The sequence below is a fragment of the Marmota marmota genome, unplaced genomic scaffold, assembly GCF_001458135.2.
Source record: "Marmota marmota marmota unplaced genomic scaffold, marMar, whole genome shotgun sequence".
Lineage (NCBI taxonomy): Eukaryota > Metazoa > Chordata > Mammalia > Rodentia > Sciuridae > Marmota > Marmota marmota.
The window spans coordinates 52,241,627-52,258,782 of record NW_026000005.1 but is presented as its reverse complement, the minus strand read 5'-3'; the positions used below and the strand labels follow the sequence as shown (position 1 = coordinate 52,258,782).

The 17,156-nt window shown below is 59.0% G+C and overlaps 1 protein-coding gene across 6 annotated transcripts in view; it reads left to right on the top strand.

The window, feature by feature from the left end:
* The window catches only part of Hdac4 (histone deacetylase 4), a 217,823-nt gene that overhangs the window by 97,534 nt on the left and 103,133 nt on the right, over positions 1-17,156 (top strand). For all 6 annotated transcript variants that reach the window (XM_048808876.1, XM_048808874.1, XM_048808870.1 and 3 more), the window contains exon 3: positions 12,402-12,646. In XM_048808876.1, coding sequence (XP_048664833.1) covers positions 12,402-12,646 — 245 coding nt within the window. The remainder of the gene's footprint in view (positions 1-12,401; positions 12,647-17,156) is intronic.

Here is a 17,156-nt window from a genome sequence, read left to right as displayed (position 1 = left end):
GTTGTGTCAGTGGTGTGTGCTGGTGGGGTTGTGTCAGTGGTGTGTTCTGGTGGGGTTGTGTCAGTGGTGTGCGGTGGGGTTGTGTCAGTGGTGTGTGCTGGTGGGGTTGTGTCAGTGGTGTGTGCTGGTGGGGTTGTGTCAGTGTGTGTGCCTGTGCATGTAACTGCTCCCTAGAGTCCTGCCCTGGCCCTGCCTGGGCATTAAAAGCTGTGTCTGCAGCTTCCACTGAGGGATTGTTCCTGTCATCCCTGGGCTTCAGACAAATCCCCCAGAGGTGGAGGCCCTGCTGGCCAGTGACCACGTCACTCAGGGGAAGCCCCGTGAGGGGCTGATGGAATGGAGTTTACCACTGGCTTCCACTCAGGACGTCACTGCCCACTTCTTCCCCTTCACCTACTGAGCCAGGCCAGGAGACTGCAGGGACTATGGCTCGTGGCTCTTCCTCCCTGGGGAGAAGCAGGGAGGCCCTGGGAAGGAGATCATTCCCTGGTTGTCCCCAGCATCCTGGTGCCCAGACCTCGTTCCTCCAGTTGACCGCATCCCTTGAGAGGGCCAGCAGTTCTGCCTTTATGTTGAAGTAGAGCGAAAGCAGCCATGTGCTTCCTCCTTTCAGGAAGCTTTGTTTGAGTTAATTCTGAACAGTCAGTTTGAGATGGAGTTTAGTGTGGTTTTGGTGACAGAGTGAGTTCAGAGTGAGTGAGCTAGATGACCTCATCACAGGCACTGCTGGCTAGTGGGACCTTGTAACCCTGGACCCACTCCAAGAGATGGGCACTGACCCCTAGCCAGGGTGGAGCCCCAGACCTACCTGAAGTTCTGCCTGCTCTCCACACTGTGGGGACCAGCCTGCCCTGAACCATGGCGCTGGGTTGTGGAACCCAGACCCGACTCCATAGGGAACACTGTCCTCCCAGGGTGGTCACTCCCTGCCTCTAGGGCACTTGGTACTGTCAGAGTGAGAGGGTGTGGAATAGGGTCTCTTGGCTGGCTGAGGATGCCGTCTGTAACTTTGATATGTCCGACTGTCTTCCTCTGCCCTTGGGGTCCTCCATGAACGCCTTTTGCTGCCTGTGGACTTGGTAAGTTCTTTGAAGGGTCTGTGGCCACTGATGGCAGCTGGCTTCTGTGTCATAGATGCAAGGCCTCGGCTGAGTGCTGGGCTCAGGCGTTGCCGTCTCCTGCTGCCGTACACTTGCAGGGCTGACAGCTTAAGGGTCAGGGGTGTCCGTTTCATCTTTTGTGGTAGGAAGCATTCTTGTGTCTCCGAGGACATGAGGCTATTTTCCTGTAGTATCCTCTGAAAGTTGTGACTTTCCCTTTGCCTTAGTTGTGGAGATGTCAGGGGTGTTTCCCTCTCCTGGCAGTGTGGACTGAATACTCTGTCTTTCCACGGTGATCTGCAAAGGACCCCCTCTACTTCAGGAGCATCTTGATTCCTGTTGAATTTGTTCCTCAGTGTAGTTTAGAATCGGCCTTTAAGGTCATGAGTACCTCCACTGGATCTCAAGGTCAGGGGGGCGGAATTGGTATCTTTTCAACAGGTCCGCTGGTCCTGTGTGTGGGCGCTGCCCATCTAGTCAGGTTATTAGTCAGGTCATGTAGAACGTCCTTGAGCCATGCTTGGGGACTCTCATCCACAGTCTGCCCGTGTGTTCTCCGTGTCAGGGACTCTCTTCTTGCCATGTGCAGAAGTGCTGCGGGTGTTCTCTGTTGCTCTTAAAGCCTGGCCCTGGAGCATCTTGTGACTTCTGTCTTCAGCCTTGGCAGCTTCGCAGCACCCCCCACCATCGAGGTGAGACAGGAGTGTTGCCCGGGTGCGGTGGTCCGCCATCCCAGGGGCACACCAGCTGAAGCTCGGCTCCTTCGAGGTTCACAGTAAAGCAGCATCTGCTGTGGCTTTGTAGAGATGCTTGCTCGGTTAAAGCACTCCTATTTTGACTCACGAGGAGCTTTCCGAGCAGCTCCTATGGGATGTCACTCACTCTTGGGATGAGGATGGTCCTGTGCAGTGCAGCGGGTTGTAGTTGTAAGTGCTTTGTGTGTCTCATCTTGGTCAGTGCCACTGGTTCTGGCCCGGCGTCCTCTGTGCACCACCCCTGGGTTAAGCCTGCTGGTGGTTTGAGAACTTGGTGGCTCTGCTCACGACGGAGGTGGTGTCCTCTTCTCATCACGTCTCCATATGGTCTGCTGCTTCTGGCTTCCGTCTGCGAGGTGCACCTGCAGGAAGATCCCACTTACCCTTCAAGGGCTGCTGAACCGTGTCTCTGGGGTCTGCAGCTTCACCACAAAACCCTCTCTGCTTGGTCTTGTGTTTCTCCGTCTAGTTGTGCTTTCTGTGTCTACAGGTGCATGCCTCCCACCAGCTGCCATCCCCTGAGGTTGGCAGTGCCCCTGTGGTGCCTTGTCTGCTGGTCCTGGGGTCCTTCACTGTGTGCATGGCACACAGGAGGTTTGCAGGCAGGGGAGGTTGAGGCCAAGGGTGGAGCAGTGGGCTGTGGGAGTCTTTTGCTGCCTGTGGACTTGGCAAGTTCTTTGAAGGGTCTAAGGGTCTCTAAGCTGAGGGTTTGTGGGGGTGGAGGGTTGTTTGAGGCAGGCTGTTCTGTCTAGAGGTTTTATCTGTGCCCCTGAGGTGAGGTGGCATGTGGCTGGGACCCCATGCCAAGGAGCTTTTCTGTCTTGGGGGGCATCTGAAAGGGCAGGCTGGCCCTGGCCACACCGGTGCTTGCCGTCTGTCTTTCCCCCCCCAGATCTGAGCTCCTTTGAGCTGGCCCCCTGGCATTGCTGACGGAGGCAGCTTACCCCTGCAGCACCCACGTCTGTTTCAGGTCAAGGAGTTGAGCTTCAAGGTCACGTAGCACCTTGGATTGAGGCGGTCGGGGCAGCAACGGCTCCACTGGTCCTTCGTTTATTTTATGACCTGAAAGTGTGACCTCTCCTCGTGTTTTCCCGTTAGAGACAGCCTGGGGCTTTCCAGAGTCGGCTCGTCAGCAGTGTCTTTACCCCTGGCTCCTATGCGAATTGCAGGTGACTGGTGAGGAGGGTTGGGGAGAACCCTCCCTGTCAGTCTGCGTCCTGTTCTCTGTGCCAGGAGCTGCCTGCCCACTGGGAGGTCGAGTCTGTCCCTACTGCTCGTTGGGCTTTCCCTCAGGGCAGCCGAAGGCCTTGCTGCTGCAGAGCCAGCTGTCCCCCTTGGCGCTCCCCGTGCTTACCCAGACCCAGTGGGCTCTGGGTCCTGTGAGGTGGCTGGGTCTGGGGTGGGGGCGCAGCTCCTGCTCAGGTGGTGTGCGAGAGTCTGTCTCTCCTTGGCCCTGTCAGTGCTCTGGGCCTTCAGTAAGCCTCTCCAGCTGCACGTGGTAGTGCCCTTCGTGGACTTATCCCGGGCAGCCTGACGGGCAGGCCTTCTCTTGACATCTTGATCATTGGGGTGCTGTGCAGCTCTTCCTGGGGCACTTTCAAGGTAACAGGTGTCAGGAGAATGTGAGGCTGGGCGTGGGGTGGGGTGCACAGCCCCACCAGCCCAACTCTCTCCTGCCTTCCCTTGCTAGGTGCCCCCAGGACGGATGAGCCCTGTACCCGGGCATGTCCTGCTTCTGTGATGGGGCTCCAAGTACACCTGCTCCTTCTCACACAAACCTGTGCCACCCCAGGAGGAGGAGCAACTGTCACCACCCTGTGCAGCATAGGCCAGCTGCCTTCTCTGAGAGCACTGGCTAGATCTGAACTCAGGCCTGGCCCCGGAGCCCATGCCCTGCTGGCCAGTGGCCTGCCAGTCTTTTCCTGTGGATATTTGGAGAGCCCAGGGCCCTGCCTGCAGGTCCTGTCACTGGATGCAGATTGGCTCCTGAGCTCTCTTTAGCTATACCTGGAAGCATCACATGGACTGGAGACTGCAGACCTTGCACCTAGTCATGTCCTGCCCACCCTGGCTGCCCATGCTGGCTGCAGGGCGTTGGGTGTGGAGAGAGCATGGCGGCCTCCTGGCAGCAGCCCCATTCTGCATGGGCCCCAGGGGATGCCTGTAGGAGGGCATGAAGCCACAGAGAGGCCTGTCTTCCTGGGAGTTGGCCTGCTCCGGGCAGCTGCCTTGGTTCAGAGCCGTACACCACACACAAGTACCAGGTAGGCCTTTCCTTGCCAGGAAGGACGGGGTGGAGGTCAGAGCTGCGTGGGTAGGACTGGCAGTTGGACTAAGACCCACACCTGGACTAATCGCAGCCCTTTTCTCTGGGCAGAGGAGTCTGGTTGGTCTCTGTGCTCCACGGAGGTGGCAGTGTTTCCCTGTCCTCATCCCTTCCTGGTCTGGGTGAGTGGTGGACCAGGCCTGGCTCTGCCTTTGGGACTGTCCCAGCCTGAACAGATATTCACTCAGGGCGGGGGCTGCTCCAGCTGAGGAGCTCTTCAGGAAAGAGCGTCATTGGCCTTTAGGCTCTCCAGCAGTGGTACTGGACAGGGCAGGCACAGCCTTTGGTCCAGAACAAAGCTCAATCTGAGCTGCCGGGAGCACCAGGAGCCAGGCAAGCCACTGGTGGGGGCTTAGCTCTGGGTTTACACCAAGTGTCCCTGTTTGCCCCCAGAGAAGCACATGATGGTTTAGAATGTCAGCCCTGGAGCAGGGGGGTGCATATCTCAGACTTTGGGGTGCCCAGATTCCTGTAGTACAGTGGGGGCCCACAGAGGAGGTGACTTGTGAGCCCTGGATTCCCTTAGGAACCTCCTGATCTGGCTGGCTGTCAAGGAGGGGATACTAGGTCCCTTTCTGGGTTTGCTGTTTGGCCGCGGGGCCTGGGCAAGGTGCTTTGCCCCCTGTACGGTGTCCCCCACTGTGGAACGCGGCACACGTGTGTCTGAATCCCCTGTGGGGACCTTGCCTGTGCTGCATACAACAGTGTGAGCTGAAGACCTCTCTGGGCACAGGTGGTGAGCCAGGAGGCTGGAGGGAGGGGCCGCCTTTCCTGGCACAGGTGCTCTGTCCTGGGCCCCTTCTAGATTCTGGAGGCAGAAGGCAGAAGCAGGGGGCCGTGCCTGGGTGTGTGTGCTCACCTTTGGCTTCCCTACTCTGCACGGGAGACCCAGCTCCAAAGTCAGGATCAGCATGGGCAGGTGCCCTCACTCCTGGCCATGGACACTCCCGTGAACACCTTCCTGCATCTTGTTTGTATTAATTTTTTACTTTTGATTTCACTTGAAACAAAACAATAAAATCAAAGCAGCCTTTTCCTGTACTATGTTTTTTTTTCCAAGTGTGTTTTCTATTTTAGTTTGTTGTTGACATAAGCTGTTTCTTGGGTATTGCTTATATCCATTTATATGAGGCAAAGAGAGGTGACATATTACGAAATTCACCTGTTTGAAGCTACAATAGGAGCACTTTTGTTTTTTCCATTCCTACAGAATATTTTAAGTCTTTAGGTTAAAAAGTATTCCTGACTTCTCTGTGTCATCCGCGCGCGTGTACACACACACACACACACACACACACACGAGGTTAAATAGGATAATTGTAATTCAGTTAAGAACTCCTTTGGGGAAGATAATATTGCATATAAGTTAGAATTTGAATGGAGCTTGGATATGCTTGTTCAGTCCTTTTGAGTGATAGTTTTAATAAGCCACGTCCTGGGAAGTTCCAAGGCAAGATGGCAGACTGAGCACATGCATCTCATTTCACTCATTCTGAAAATTCATTGAAACTCCAGTACAATGTCCATGTCCTAAGTTCCAGCCCAGTCACTAGGCTCACCCAATACCCGGGTTCTGGTCTCCAAATACTCTTTCTCCCTGGAGAGAAATGTATAAGAGTTTCCAGGACATCTTGTCACAGAAGAGTCTGGGGTCTGCTTTCCGAGACCCTTAGCAGGTGTTAGAAGGACCAGGAGCCAACCCAGGGGCTCCCTCTGACCAAGGACAGGACCATGTGAGCATTTTAAGAACCATGGTTATTGCCCCACTAGGCGCTGAGGGCATGTGAGCCGGGGCAACAGCAGATGACAGAAATGAGCTCCCAGGAGCCATCGTCCTCCAGATGTGGCCATCCAATTTGTCAGTTAAAAATAGAGCAGATGGGCTGGGGTTGTGGCTCAATGGTGGAGCACTTGCCTGGCATGTGGGAAGCACGGGGTTCGATTCTCAGCACCACATACGTATAAATAGAGATCCATTGACAACTAAAAATAAATTAAAAAAATAGAGCACAAGTCCTGCAGAACTCTAGGAGGCGAGGATGCACATTTGAGGAGCTACGTGTGAGTCGGCGTGAGACACAGGGAAGGGAGCCTGCACGGGGCGCAGCTGCAGGCTGCCCTGGGAGACCTGAACTGGGTTGGAAGTCCAGGAGGCACAGCAGAGCAGGGGTGGCGTCCCTGGACCAGTACCCCAGGGAGTCAGCGCAGCAGGGTGGCTTCCCGTTTACAGTGACAGCACTGGGAACAGGAAGACACGGAGCTTCGCCTTTGCAGTTCCCGAGGAGGATGGTCTTCAAGCTGGAATACTGTGAGGCCAGAACAGTGGTGCCCGCGGGCAGCCTGAGCGTGTCTCAGACGTGGACAGGAGTCATGGATCTCCTTTCCCAAGATCCTGAAGAGGGGGAGCACAAGCCGAGGTCCAGGAGCAGCTGGAAGGAGATGGGAGAGTCTGGCTCCCAAGGGAGGAGGAAGCAGATCAAGGATAGTGGTTGTGCAGGGGACACGGCGGACTGGCTAGGCGGGAGCAGTTCAGCCTCCAGTGCAGTGTGACCAGGGCCAGCTTGCTGCTGCTGACTTCACCCCAGGACACAGTGGCCAGGAAAGCCTGCTTGGACCTTCCTGTGCACCTGGCCTGCCTTGGCCCCATTGTCCCAGTCTCACCCTGCCCTGCTGTGCTGCTCAGCCACCTGAGGACACTCACTCCTCCCCAGGGCCTTCTGCCTGGCTGCTCCCGAGTGCCACGGGTGGCCACGGCGTGGCACAGCTTGCTCCCAGACCCTGTCCTTGGGCATTCTGTCTGTTCCACAGATGCTAGAGCCAGGGTGGCCTTGGCTTCCTGGGACCACTCATGACACCATCCCAGAGCGGATGGCAGGCTCTGACTTGTCCCTCCCGCCCTGGGAGCATGGTGGCCTGTCCTCGCCCCACGTCTGCTCGAAGCCCGCAGTCCTCCCCCACCAAGAGTGTGCTTGGAGAGCTGTAGGTGCAGGGGTGGCAACCTGGAGAGGAGCCAGACGCAGCCCCCGAGAGCCAGCGCCCTTCCCAGGGTGGGGGGCGGCAGACCCCAGCTTCGTCCGACGATGAGTCCTCCGGAGCCATGTTTGGTTACTTCCTCATGGGCTCGCCGTGCAGGCTAAGGCTCGTTCTGCAGGGCCAGCACCCCGCCCCAGCCGCCCCGCAGGAGGAGAGCGTGCTTACGTGGCTGAAAGCTGGGCTTCCCCTCACTGTGACCCCGACTCTGGAGTGCTCTCTGGAGAACACAGCGGCTTTCACTGTCTGCGTGACGCCATGCAGTGTGTCCGGAGAAGAGGAGCCGACTCGTGTCACGGAAAATTAGCGTCCTTCTTTGTGACGGTGCCTTTGGGAAGGAAAGGCAGACTGACAGGCCTTCCTGTTGTGCCAGGGGCTCCCTCCAGGCTGACTGCGTCTCTCCTGGGGCTCTGAATGCCGGCTTTGTGCCCTCCCGACGTCAGGAGCCTCTGGTGCTGCGTGCTCCTCGAGGCGGGCGTGGGGAAGCGCTTTGTGTCGCCGTGGAATATTCATGAGAATACAGGCTTTTCTGTGTGGATGCCGAGGCTGTGGGAGAAGCTCTCATTGTCTGCTCAGGGCACTCTGGGGCAGAGGACCAGCAGGCCTCCTGGGGGAACTCGAGGCATTTCCAGGGTTTTTGATACAGAAATAGCACGAGTCACGTTTGACGTAGCCCCAGTGCCGCACAAGTGGGTGGGGATTGTGGTTCCCGGCTCTGCAGCTGGCTCCCCGGCAAGGCCTGGCACAGCTTGGCTGCAGCCCCACCACCTGGCCTCCTGATGCTGGCACTGGGAGGGGAGGCGGGGTTGCCCAGCAGCCTGTGGGTGGGTCTCCTTGTCTGCAAGATTTGAGTCCTTGTTTTTGTGTCCATCTGTCGAGGCAGCTTTGTTTGTGGACACGAGGCAGCAGCAGTGGTGGGCTAGGGGACGGGGGTGCTGACGAATGTCATCTGATTTCTCTGCTCCACTTCTAACTGGCATGGCTGAGGCTGGTGTTTTGGGTGGTACCTCAAGACAGTGAACCAAGGCTAAGTGCCGTCCCGTTCCAACATGTGGTGAAAAAGGAGGAGCCACCAAGAGGCTGCTCCGAGCCCCCTGGGCCCTCTGCAGGCGATGCTGCTCCCACTCGGGGCTTTCAGAAGCAGCCTGGTCCGGCTCCCCGGGCAGAGCAGGGCTGTCTGCAGCCTCCTGCAGCCCAGTGGCTCTCAGCTGGGACCTGCACTCACCCTCTGGTGTCGGACCAGCATGTGCCGTGGCAGTGCCCCACCACTGGTTCGCTCTCCGTGTCTGGCGCATGCCAGCCACCTGCTGCTGGTATGGGACAGGCCTGTGCTGGCCACCCTCCTCCTGAGCTGTGAGGCCCTGGGCATGCATGGGAAGACCTGGATAGAGTTGGGACCTGGGAACGGATGGCATCTGCACGGAGGTTCAGACATGTGCGTGGGGGCCGGAGACAACGGCCAGTCTGTGCAGGGCGAGCTCCGGCTGTGTCCTCAGCCGTGTGTGCCTGTGTGCCCCTGGCTCTGCTGACCGCTGTGTAGTCCAGTTTGGGCATTCGTTTCAAGATGAAATTTAAATCAATTTGGGGGCTCTTATAAGTTTCCAAGAAAATAGCTTCAAAAACCACTTGAATCAATGCCTTAGGAACTAGAGCATTAATAGGTTGAGTGCCTGGGATGAAAAAAGGTAAAGAAAAAAGGAAACCCCACAGTAAAGCCTCCCCTCGCTGTTCTCACCTCCTGCCCCCCCCCCCCCCCCCCCCCCCCCCCCCCCCCCCCCCCCCCCCCCCCCCCCCCCCCCCCCCCCCCCCCCCCCCCCCCCCCCCCCCCCCCCCCCCCCCCCCCCCCCCCCCCCCCCCCCCCCCCCCCCCCCCCCCCCCCCCCCCCCCCCCCCCCCCCCCCCCCCCCCCCCCCCCCCCCCCCCCCCCCCCCCCCCCCCCCCCCCCCCCCCCCCCCCCCCCCCCCCCCCCCCCCCCCCCCCCCCCCCCCCCCCCCCCCCCCCCCCCCCCCCCCCCCCCCCCCCCCCCCCCCCCCCCCCCCCCCCCCCCCCCCCCCCCCCCCCCCCCCCCCCCCCCCCCCCCCCCCCCCCCCCCCCCCCCCCCCCCCCCCCCCCCCCCCCCCCCCCCCCCCCCCCCCCCCCCCCCCCCCCCCCCCCCCCCCCCCCCCCCCCCCCCCCCCCCCCCCCCCCCCCCCCCCCCCCCCCCCCCCCCCCCCCNAGGGCGCAGCGATGCTCCGGCCCTCACAGGGGCAGGTGCTCCCCGAGCTGGCATTAAGACCCTCTGTGATGTGGGGCCCCTGGACTCTTGCTGAGGCTCCCTTCGGTCTCTGTGAGGTGCAGCCTCACAGAGTCCTGTGCGGACACCTGCCCAGAGGTTCCGTCAGCCCTGCTCAGCCCTGCCTCTCCCAGATGCACCTGGCACCGACCCAGGACCCAAGGGCTTGGCCAGCGGTGTTTCTGAGGTCGGAAGAGGGAAGCCTTACAGGTGGTCTTCATGTCAGTCTCCACAGAGACTAGCTGGTGGGCTTTTCTGATGGTGCCCTCCCCGTCCGTGAAAGTAAGGGGGCACGACGTGCTAGAGAGAGCAGTGGGTAAGTGGGTAAGTCTTCTGGCGTCCAGCACCCTGGGACAGCCTTGCTAGGCGTCCAGCACCCTGGGACAGCCTTGCTACCTTTGAGGTATTGGGTCTCACTGGCACATCTGTAAGCAGGGGTCACATGGCCATCTTCCCTCACGTAGCCCAGTGAGGTCCGCAGGACATGGTGTAGTGTCCAGCAGGTGAAGCAGAGTGGTTGTGGACTAATGCTGTGTGTTGGTTTTTATTAAAGCTGAAGAACCAGCTGGGCGCGGTGGGCATCAGTGTTCACCCTGGCTCCTGCCCTGAGTTCAGTCCCCAGTTCAACCCCCTCAAAAAAACAAAAACAAAAACAAAAACCTGAAGAATCACTGCTGGCCAGGCAGGACGCCAGGCCCCTCTGCAACCAGAGTGCAGCGTGCTAAGTGGAATGGCAGCAGACTCAGCCTGTCGGTGCGTGTGTGTCCGACTCAGGAACAATCTGTCCATCCCCAGAGGGCAGAGGGCTGCTGGTGGCCCAGTGCATTGACCCAGTGAGTAGAACCCGTTCGGAGCCATTGGTGGGTTCAGAGAAGGCGGTTGGTGGGATGCCCGGTGGCTGGCATGCCACGCTCGAGGGCAGGAGTTGAGGCCGGCAGCATCGGGAGAGCGCCACACCTGCCCCTCTGAGCTCCTTTTCGGCTCTCCCTGCCTGCCGAGGTATTTCACTAAGGCACGCGCGGGAGAACACTGGTGTTTGTGACCTGCACTGTGTACGCGGGTTTTACGTCATGCTCTACCTCATGGTAGAGAGGACCTCGGGGACGGGAAGGAAAGGAGTGCAGCCTCATCCCCACGCGTGGGTGAGAGTGGAGCGGGCACTGCTGCTGGTCCTACCCCTCGGACACACCTGAGCCAGAAGCCTGGTGAGACAAGGCCTGGCACCCAGCTCAGACTGGTGCACACTTCACAGGCCACGCAGCACGTGCTGAGGCCTCTGGTCACCTGCAGCTTGCTGTTCAGGGCGTGTCACCTAGTGGACCTCTGTGACCCTGGGGCAGCAGGCCAGGGCAGGAGCCAGGGTGCTGCTGCACCTTGAGGGGAGGACACTGATGCCCACCAAGGAAGCCCATGGCCTGCCTCACAGCACCCCTCCCTCCCTCCTAGCCCCCTTCCTGGACTCTGCCCAGGAGGCCCACTGTTAGTGAGGACACCAGGTGACTCTGGGCAGCTCCACAGCAGCCTTCCACCCGTGCTTCAGCAGAGGCGGGTCGAGGGCCAGCACAGGGCCCAGCAGTGTGAGGCCTGCATCCGGCCAGGGACCTGCTGCCTAGGCAGTGACCACGGAAATCCTCGGGACTGAGGTACAACAGCCACTTACAGCCTGGCCTACCTGGATGCGGAGGTCCATGACTGTGGAGTAGATTTCTGCTAGGACCTAGGCCATGGCCAGGGTCAGTGTGAGGCGGTGGCATCTGGGGCTGGAAGGTCCTGTAGGCTATCAGGTTATGACCTGCTGACAGGGCTGCACCAGTCTAGGTCAGGAGAGAGAGGTGCTGACCTGAGGGACAAGCTGCCAACCCTCTCTGGGCCTTTGAGCTGCCTGAGCCTGAGCCCTCCCAGGAGAGCTCCTGGTCCCTCCTCTGGCCCTGTGGTCCATGTTTTGGGCTGATGGAGAGAGGTGACCAGGGTAGGGAGCCATGCAGGGGATGCCTGCAGGCCTCACCCAGGTCCAGCGGTCGTCTCAGCGCTGCCCACTGGCATCCTGGACCCACACCTGGGGACGCTGGCACACGGTGAGCCCCCGGCTGCTCACTGCTGCTCCTGGCACAGCCATGTGCCGGGCTGTGCAGGGGGTCCGTGTGCGACGCGTCCCTGGGTTCTGCACCATTTTTCTCACTGTAAGATGGGCCACTCGGTGCCTGAGACGGACTCAGCACTGGCCTCTGGTCAGTCACGCAGCAGCTCTTCCGAGCGGTGATGGGGTGGTGGGGTGCGGAAGCCAGCTGATGTGCCTGTGCTGCCAGCCAGGGGCACCCTGCGCTGGCTGTGGTCGGGTAAACATGTTTTCAAAAGGGCACTCATGTCGCCATGGAAACTGGCTCCCGCAGCATCTGTCTGGACCACTTCTGTGGCACACGCTGTTCTTGGGGCTCACACACAACTCTGCAGTGGCTTCTTGGGAAGAGGAGGAAGGGGCGGAGGGGAGAGCGGGCAGTTTGCCCATGCTTGCGCAGGCACGCGGCTTGCTCTTTGGCTGACCAGAGCCTTTTCCTGTGTTTTCCCCTTTATTCATTTCAGACACGACACCTGGCAGGCCACTAGGCCTGGGATGGGGTCCTCTGGGAGCAGGGCCTCTGTGGTGCCGGTGGGGCAGAGGAAAGGGCTGGTACGAGCACACCTCCTGCTCTGAACTTCTGGCCTCTGTGACCTTCGAGTTAGAGGGCTGGAGCCTCAGAGGCCCCGAGTCTGTGTCCTGAGCCTGTTGACCCAGGGGCTAAGGTGGGCTTCGGGACAGAGTCCTTCAGCCCCCTGGGAGCCCCATGGCTGTGGCCAGCGGGGTTGTGTAGGGAGGGAGGGCACCCTGGGGCCAGCTCTGCACCACAGTGACGCGCTGTCTGTGCTGTGCTCTCTCTGCAGTGGACGTGGCCTCGGCACTGCCTCTGCAAGTGGCCCCCACGGCAGTGCCCATGGACCTGCGCCTGGATCACCAGTTTCCCCTGCCTGTGGCGGAGCCGGCGCTGCGGGAGCAGCAGCTGCAGCAGGAGCTCCTGGCGCTGAAGCAGAAGCAGCAGATCCAGCGGCAGATCCTCATTGCCGAGTTCCAGCGGCAGCACGAGCAGCTGTCCCGGCAGCACGAGGCCCAGCTGCACGAGCACATGAAGGTGAGCAGCTGCGGCTCCTGGCCTCCTGCCCCGAGGAGCCAAGACCTTGGGCCAGGTGGCACCTGCCCTCCTGCCCCTGAGGAGGGCTGACACCCAGGGACCAGGTGGCCCTCTGGTGACACCAGCTCTCCTCTGCCCCTGAGGCTCTGTCTCACTTTGTGGGGTGCTAAGACCCATGGACCAGGTGGGCTTTAATGAGGCCTGCGTGTCCGGGTGTCATGTAGGATGTGGGGTGCTGAGATGAATGGCGTCTCAGGGCCACAGTGTGGAACATCCTTCTAGAAACACACCTGTGCCCAGGAACATTGCCCAGCCACAAGCACCAGGTAGCACAGTTCCCTCTGGAACCGTCCCAGCCCCTTGCCGTCTGTGCGAGACCTCTCTCTCTTACCTAGTTTTCTACGTGTTTCATAACTGCAAGGAGTTGAGTCTGTTTTAATTTGAAAAGAGTAAGAGGAAAGTGCTAATAAAGACCTCCGTTGGCACTTACTCTTCATGGCTACTTGAGGGTCTGATGAAGGGGGACCGCCTTCTCTCTGTGCAGTCAGCTTGCCGGGAGGCTGGCCGGCCTGATGTCTGTGGCCATGATGTGCTGGCAGCCTGAGCGCCGCGCGGAGCGCCGTGGCAGCCGGAATGCACAGTTGATGCTGAACTTACATAGGTCACATTAATGTTTCTAGGAGCCACGTTAAAGAGAGCCCAGAGCCCACCCAGCCAGGTTGCGTAAGTTATCCTTGCTGTGTGACAAAGCCACCATGCTGCTGAGCGGCTTTGGCAGGAACCACACATTGCCTCTGCTTCTGGGGTGAGGAGTCCAGGAGCAGCCAGCTGGTGGTCCTCACTGAGGACCTCAGGAAGTTGCAGTCCATGTCAGTCTCATCCCAAATGCTGTGGGGACCCTAGTGTGAAGGTGTGTCTCAAGCTCCTCTTGCCACTGTGGGCAGGGGCCTCAGGTTCTTGCTGTGGCTGCTCCCAGCATGCAGCAGCCTTCCCGGAGACAGATGGCCACCCGAGAGCCCTTGTTGGAGATCCTGGTCTGGGGAGTGGTGCCTCAGCCCTGTGCATGTTCCTCCCATTCCAGTGCCTCTTGTGCACTGTGGGTGGGTCCTGGACAAGGGCTTGTCTGCGGGCCTCCTGGCAGGTTGCTGGGAAGCTGCCATCGCTGCTCCCTCCAGTAGTGCACCCCAGAGCCGGGCTTGCCCTGGAGAAGGGCCCCGTGGCAGCTCCGAGGCTCCTCCCAGGGGTGTATGTGCTTTAGAGGTGGTCCTGGGAGCTTTGTCCTTGGCCCTCCCAGCCTTAGGAGACGGGTCGGGGAAGCTCCCTTCTGGGCCTCAGCTGCCCAGGGCCTTGTGGTCATCTTCTGCTGTGGTCAGCAGGCTTTGGCAGCAGTAGCTGCTGCTGCTTCTTGCTCCTGGGTCTGGGGCAGGTGGTTGGGGGCTCCACAGGCCAGGCCCTGAGCTCTCGTGATACTCCTCCTGTCTGGCAGGCCTGGGCCTGCTGGTCTCTGTGCCATGGACAGAGCAGACTCACTGCCTACTGGGAGTCTGACCATGGGCGTTGTGCTCAGCTCTGGACTACGGGACTGGGAGAGAGTCTCTGCGGCCGGCCTTGGGCAGTAATGTGTACCAGTCGGATGGCACAGTCAGTGGAAGTCATTCCAGGAAGGGCCTGCAGCTCTCGTGGTGGCCTGGACATGCTGGCCTTTGGTAACTAACTGGGAGCAGCCTCACCAGTAAATAAAAAAAAATTGTATGTGTCAAGCTGCATTTCTGTGACCCCTAAAAGCAAAAGGTTAAAATGCAGCCTCCCCTCAGGCCTCCCTGCACACGGCCCAGCCTGACTCTGCAGAAGGATCCTGGCCTGGAGCCACCACACACCCACTGCAGTCTCCTAGAAATGGGAAGGTAGGGCACCCGTAGGGCACAGGCCAGTGTGTCCCTGCCCTGCCACCGATAGGCCGCCTGCTGCCTCGCAGCTCTGGGCCACCCTGTCAGCCCGGTCGTGGCTCCTCGGGGAGTGAGGGCACTTGTGGCACTGGCTTCCTTGCAGATGCTTGCTGAAGTGGGCTTTCCCTGCAATGCTCCTGTCCTCAGCCCTGTGATGTGGGGCCCCTGCCAGCACACAGGAGGGAAGATGGCAGGGCCCGTGGGGAAGACGCTCCACGCGGTGTTCTTCCTGAGTCGGTTGCATTGGCAGCTTTTATAAGGCAGTAAAAGAGAAACTCAGAAATAAAACAAGTCCTCCAGGTGAGAGGGTCATCGGGGCAGTCCCAGGAAGCAGGACACAGGATGAAGACCCTGGGTTGAGGTTGCTCGAGCTAGGTCCCACCTCCCTCGCCTCCTGCCCGGGGTTTGCCTGGCTGCTCTGGAGCTGGAAGCGGGCTCTCCCCCGGCCTCCCTCAGCACCTGGGGTTTAGGCTGGGCCCTGCTCCTCATGGCCACCACACTCCTGGGAGAGCCCCCGATCTGCAGTGCAGGCCCTCTGAGAGGTGCTGGGGGCCCCAGAAACCCCACGGCACAGAAAGAAGCTCAAAGTTGTATTTCTCTTTGCATTTTAATCATTTATTTTATTTTTTCATTAAAATGGAGATCATAAAAGCCTTTAAGCTGCAGTCGCATCATTGCACGAACACTCCTTTGTTTTGATGGCTTAAACTTGTTCCGTTCCTCAGTACTGCTAGCGACGGGCGCGGAGTTCGTCAGACAGGTTTCTTGAACACACAGTCTAATTAGTGTCATGAAATCATCAGTGAATTTGAATAGAATTTCATAATTGGAATGGGAGTGGTTTTTCGGATGTAACTTACCTTGTTAATTTGCGTAAATAAGGTCTGCACGAGGTCGTGATGCTCAGGTCACCTCCCCACCCCACCCTATCCTGTACGCATGGGCGTCCACTGCCATTTCTCGGCTCTTCACGTATTCCACCTACCCTTTTTGGCTGAGGAACTCGGTGTTTGCGTCACTGTGACAGTGTGCATGTGTCACAGCTGAGCCCCCAGCACAGCACAGTGACTCGTCTTTTCTCACACAGCTCTTGGATTTTCCTGGAGGTGATGATTTCCTACTTTCCCATTTACTGACCTTCCTGTGGCCTGAGGCGAAGCCAGTCCCACAGCCTCAGACACCTGTGTGCAGTCTGGAGGGAGTGACAAGGAGCCTGGGTATGCTCCAGAAAGGAACACTGAGCTGGGAGCAGTGAGTCACAGTGCTGTGGGTCCACAGGTGTCCTGCAGAGCGGGAACGGGCAGGCTTTGCAAGCCTGAGAGGGGCCCCTGTGCTGCTGAGGCCCAGGCTGCCGGGCACAGCAGCTGCTGCAGGCCCCAGCCAGGCTCAGCCAGGTGTGCTTGTGCCAGTGGTGGTGGCTGCTTCTCCCAGAGCCCGGACCACGCACCTGGCCTTGGTCATTGGCTGGTCTTACTAGGGCTCATGCCCTCTCGGCTCGGTCCTTCGCGTTTTCTGCATTCCTGTGCCTGGCTCGTGTGGTTGCCGCCGCTCAGAGGTGCCGTGGGGCTGCGGTTTTCTGTCTCCTGTGGCAGTGCTGGCCTTCTTGTCATTCCTGCAGGGGTCTCTTAGGACTAAAGGGCAGCAGTGCAGGGTGCACTGTGTGCGGTCACTTGATTGTTAGTGCTGCTGCAAAGTCATCTGCTCCTCCTCTCCTCGTTCTTAACACAAGAACTGCCACCGCTGTCCCGTGCTCATCAAGCCTGTCTGCAGCCCTCGCTGTCCTGGGCCAGCACCACACACGTCAGCTAGAACCCCACACGGGGCCTATGTCCGCCAGGCCCTGCTGTCCCCCACTCACTGCCCCTGCATCCTCCCAGGCAAACCTCAGGACCATTGCCCATGCCGTCTCCACGTCACGGTGGAAATGTGTTGAGATTGCAGCTCCTAAGAACTTTCTAACATGGATCTCCACTCTAGGAATATGGTGTCACCAACTGAGTTGAGAGTGCTTCTGTTCTTAGGAAAAGCCTTTCTATTTTCTCATATAATGCTCATGGATTTTATGTTTTTATTCTTGGGTACTTTATATAACTATTTCTTTGGTTCTCCCCGCTCATTACTACAGTGTATACGCAAGCCCCAGAGTTCATTATCTACATGTTAACTACCAATGCATACAATTTCTTGCGGGTCCTAATAGTTTTTAATTAGTTATTTGATTATTGTATGGTTTTAAGTAAACTGTCATCTGCAAATAATAATTGTCTCCTTTTTTGAGTTAGCTGTATTAACTACAATTTGCATAACCATGTCAGGATCGGAGTTACCTGTGACAACCTCCATGTCCCCCGTGTGAACAGCACCATAAATGGAAGCCTGAGGAGTGTGAGCCCAGCTCTGTGCCTCTACGGGGCATCCCTGTGCCAGCAGGGCAGGAGGGTGCATCAGCCTCCAGCTCCTCCCTGGCCAACAGCATCGGGGTCTCCTCCTGTGACTCGAGACCATCCTTAGGTCTAGGTTTGTCAGAGCAGCTGTTCCTCATGTGGGCCTGGTGGCCCCTGGGG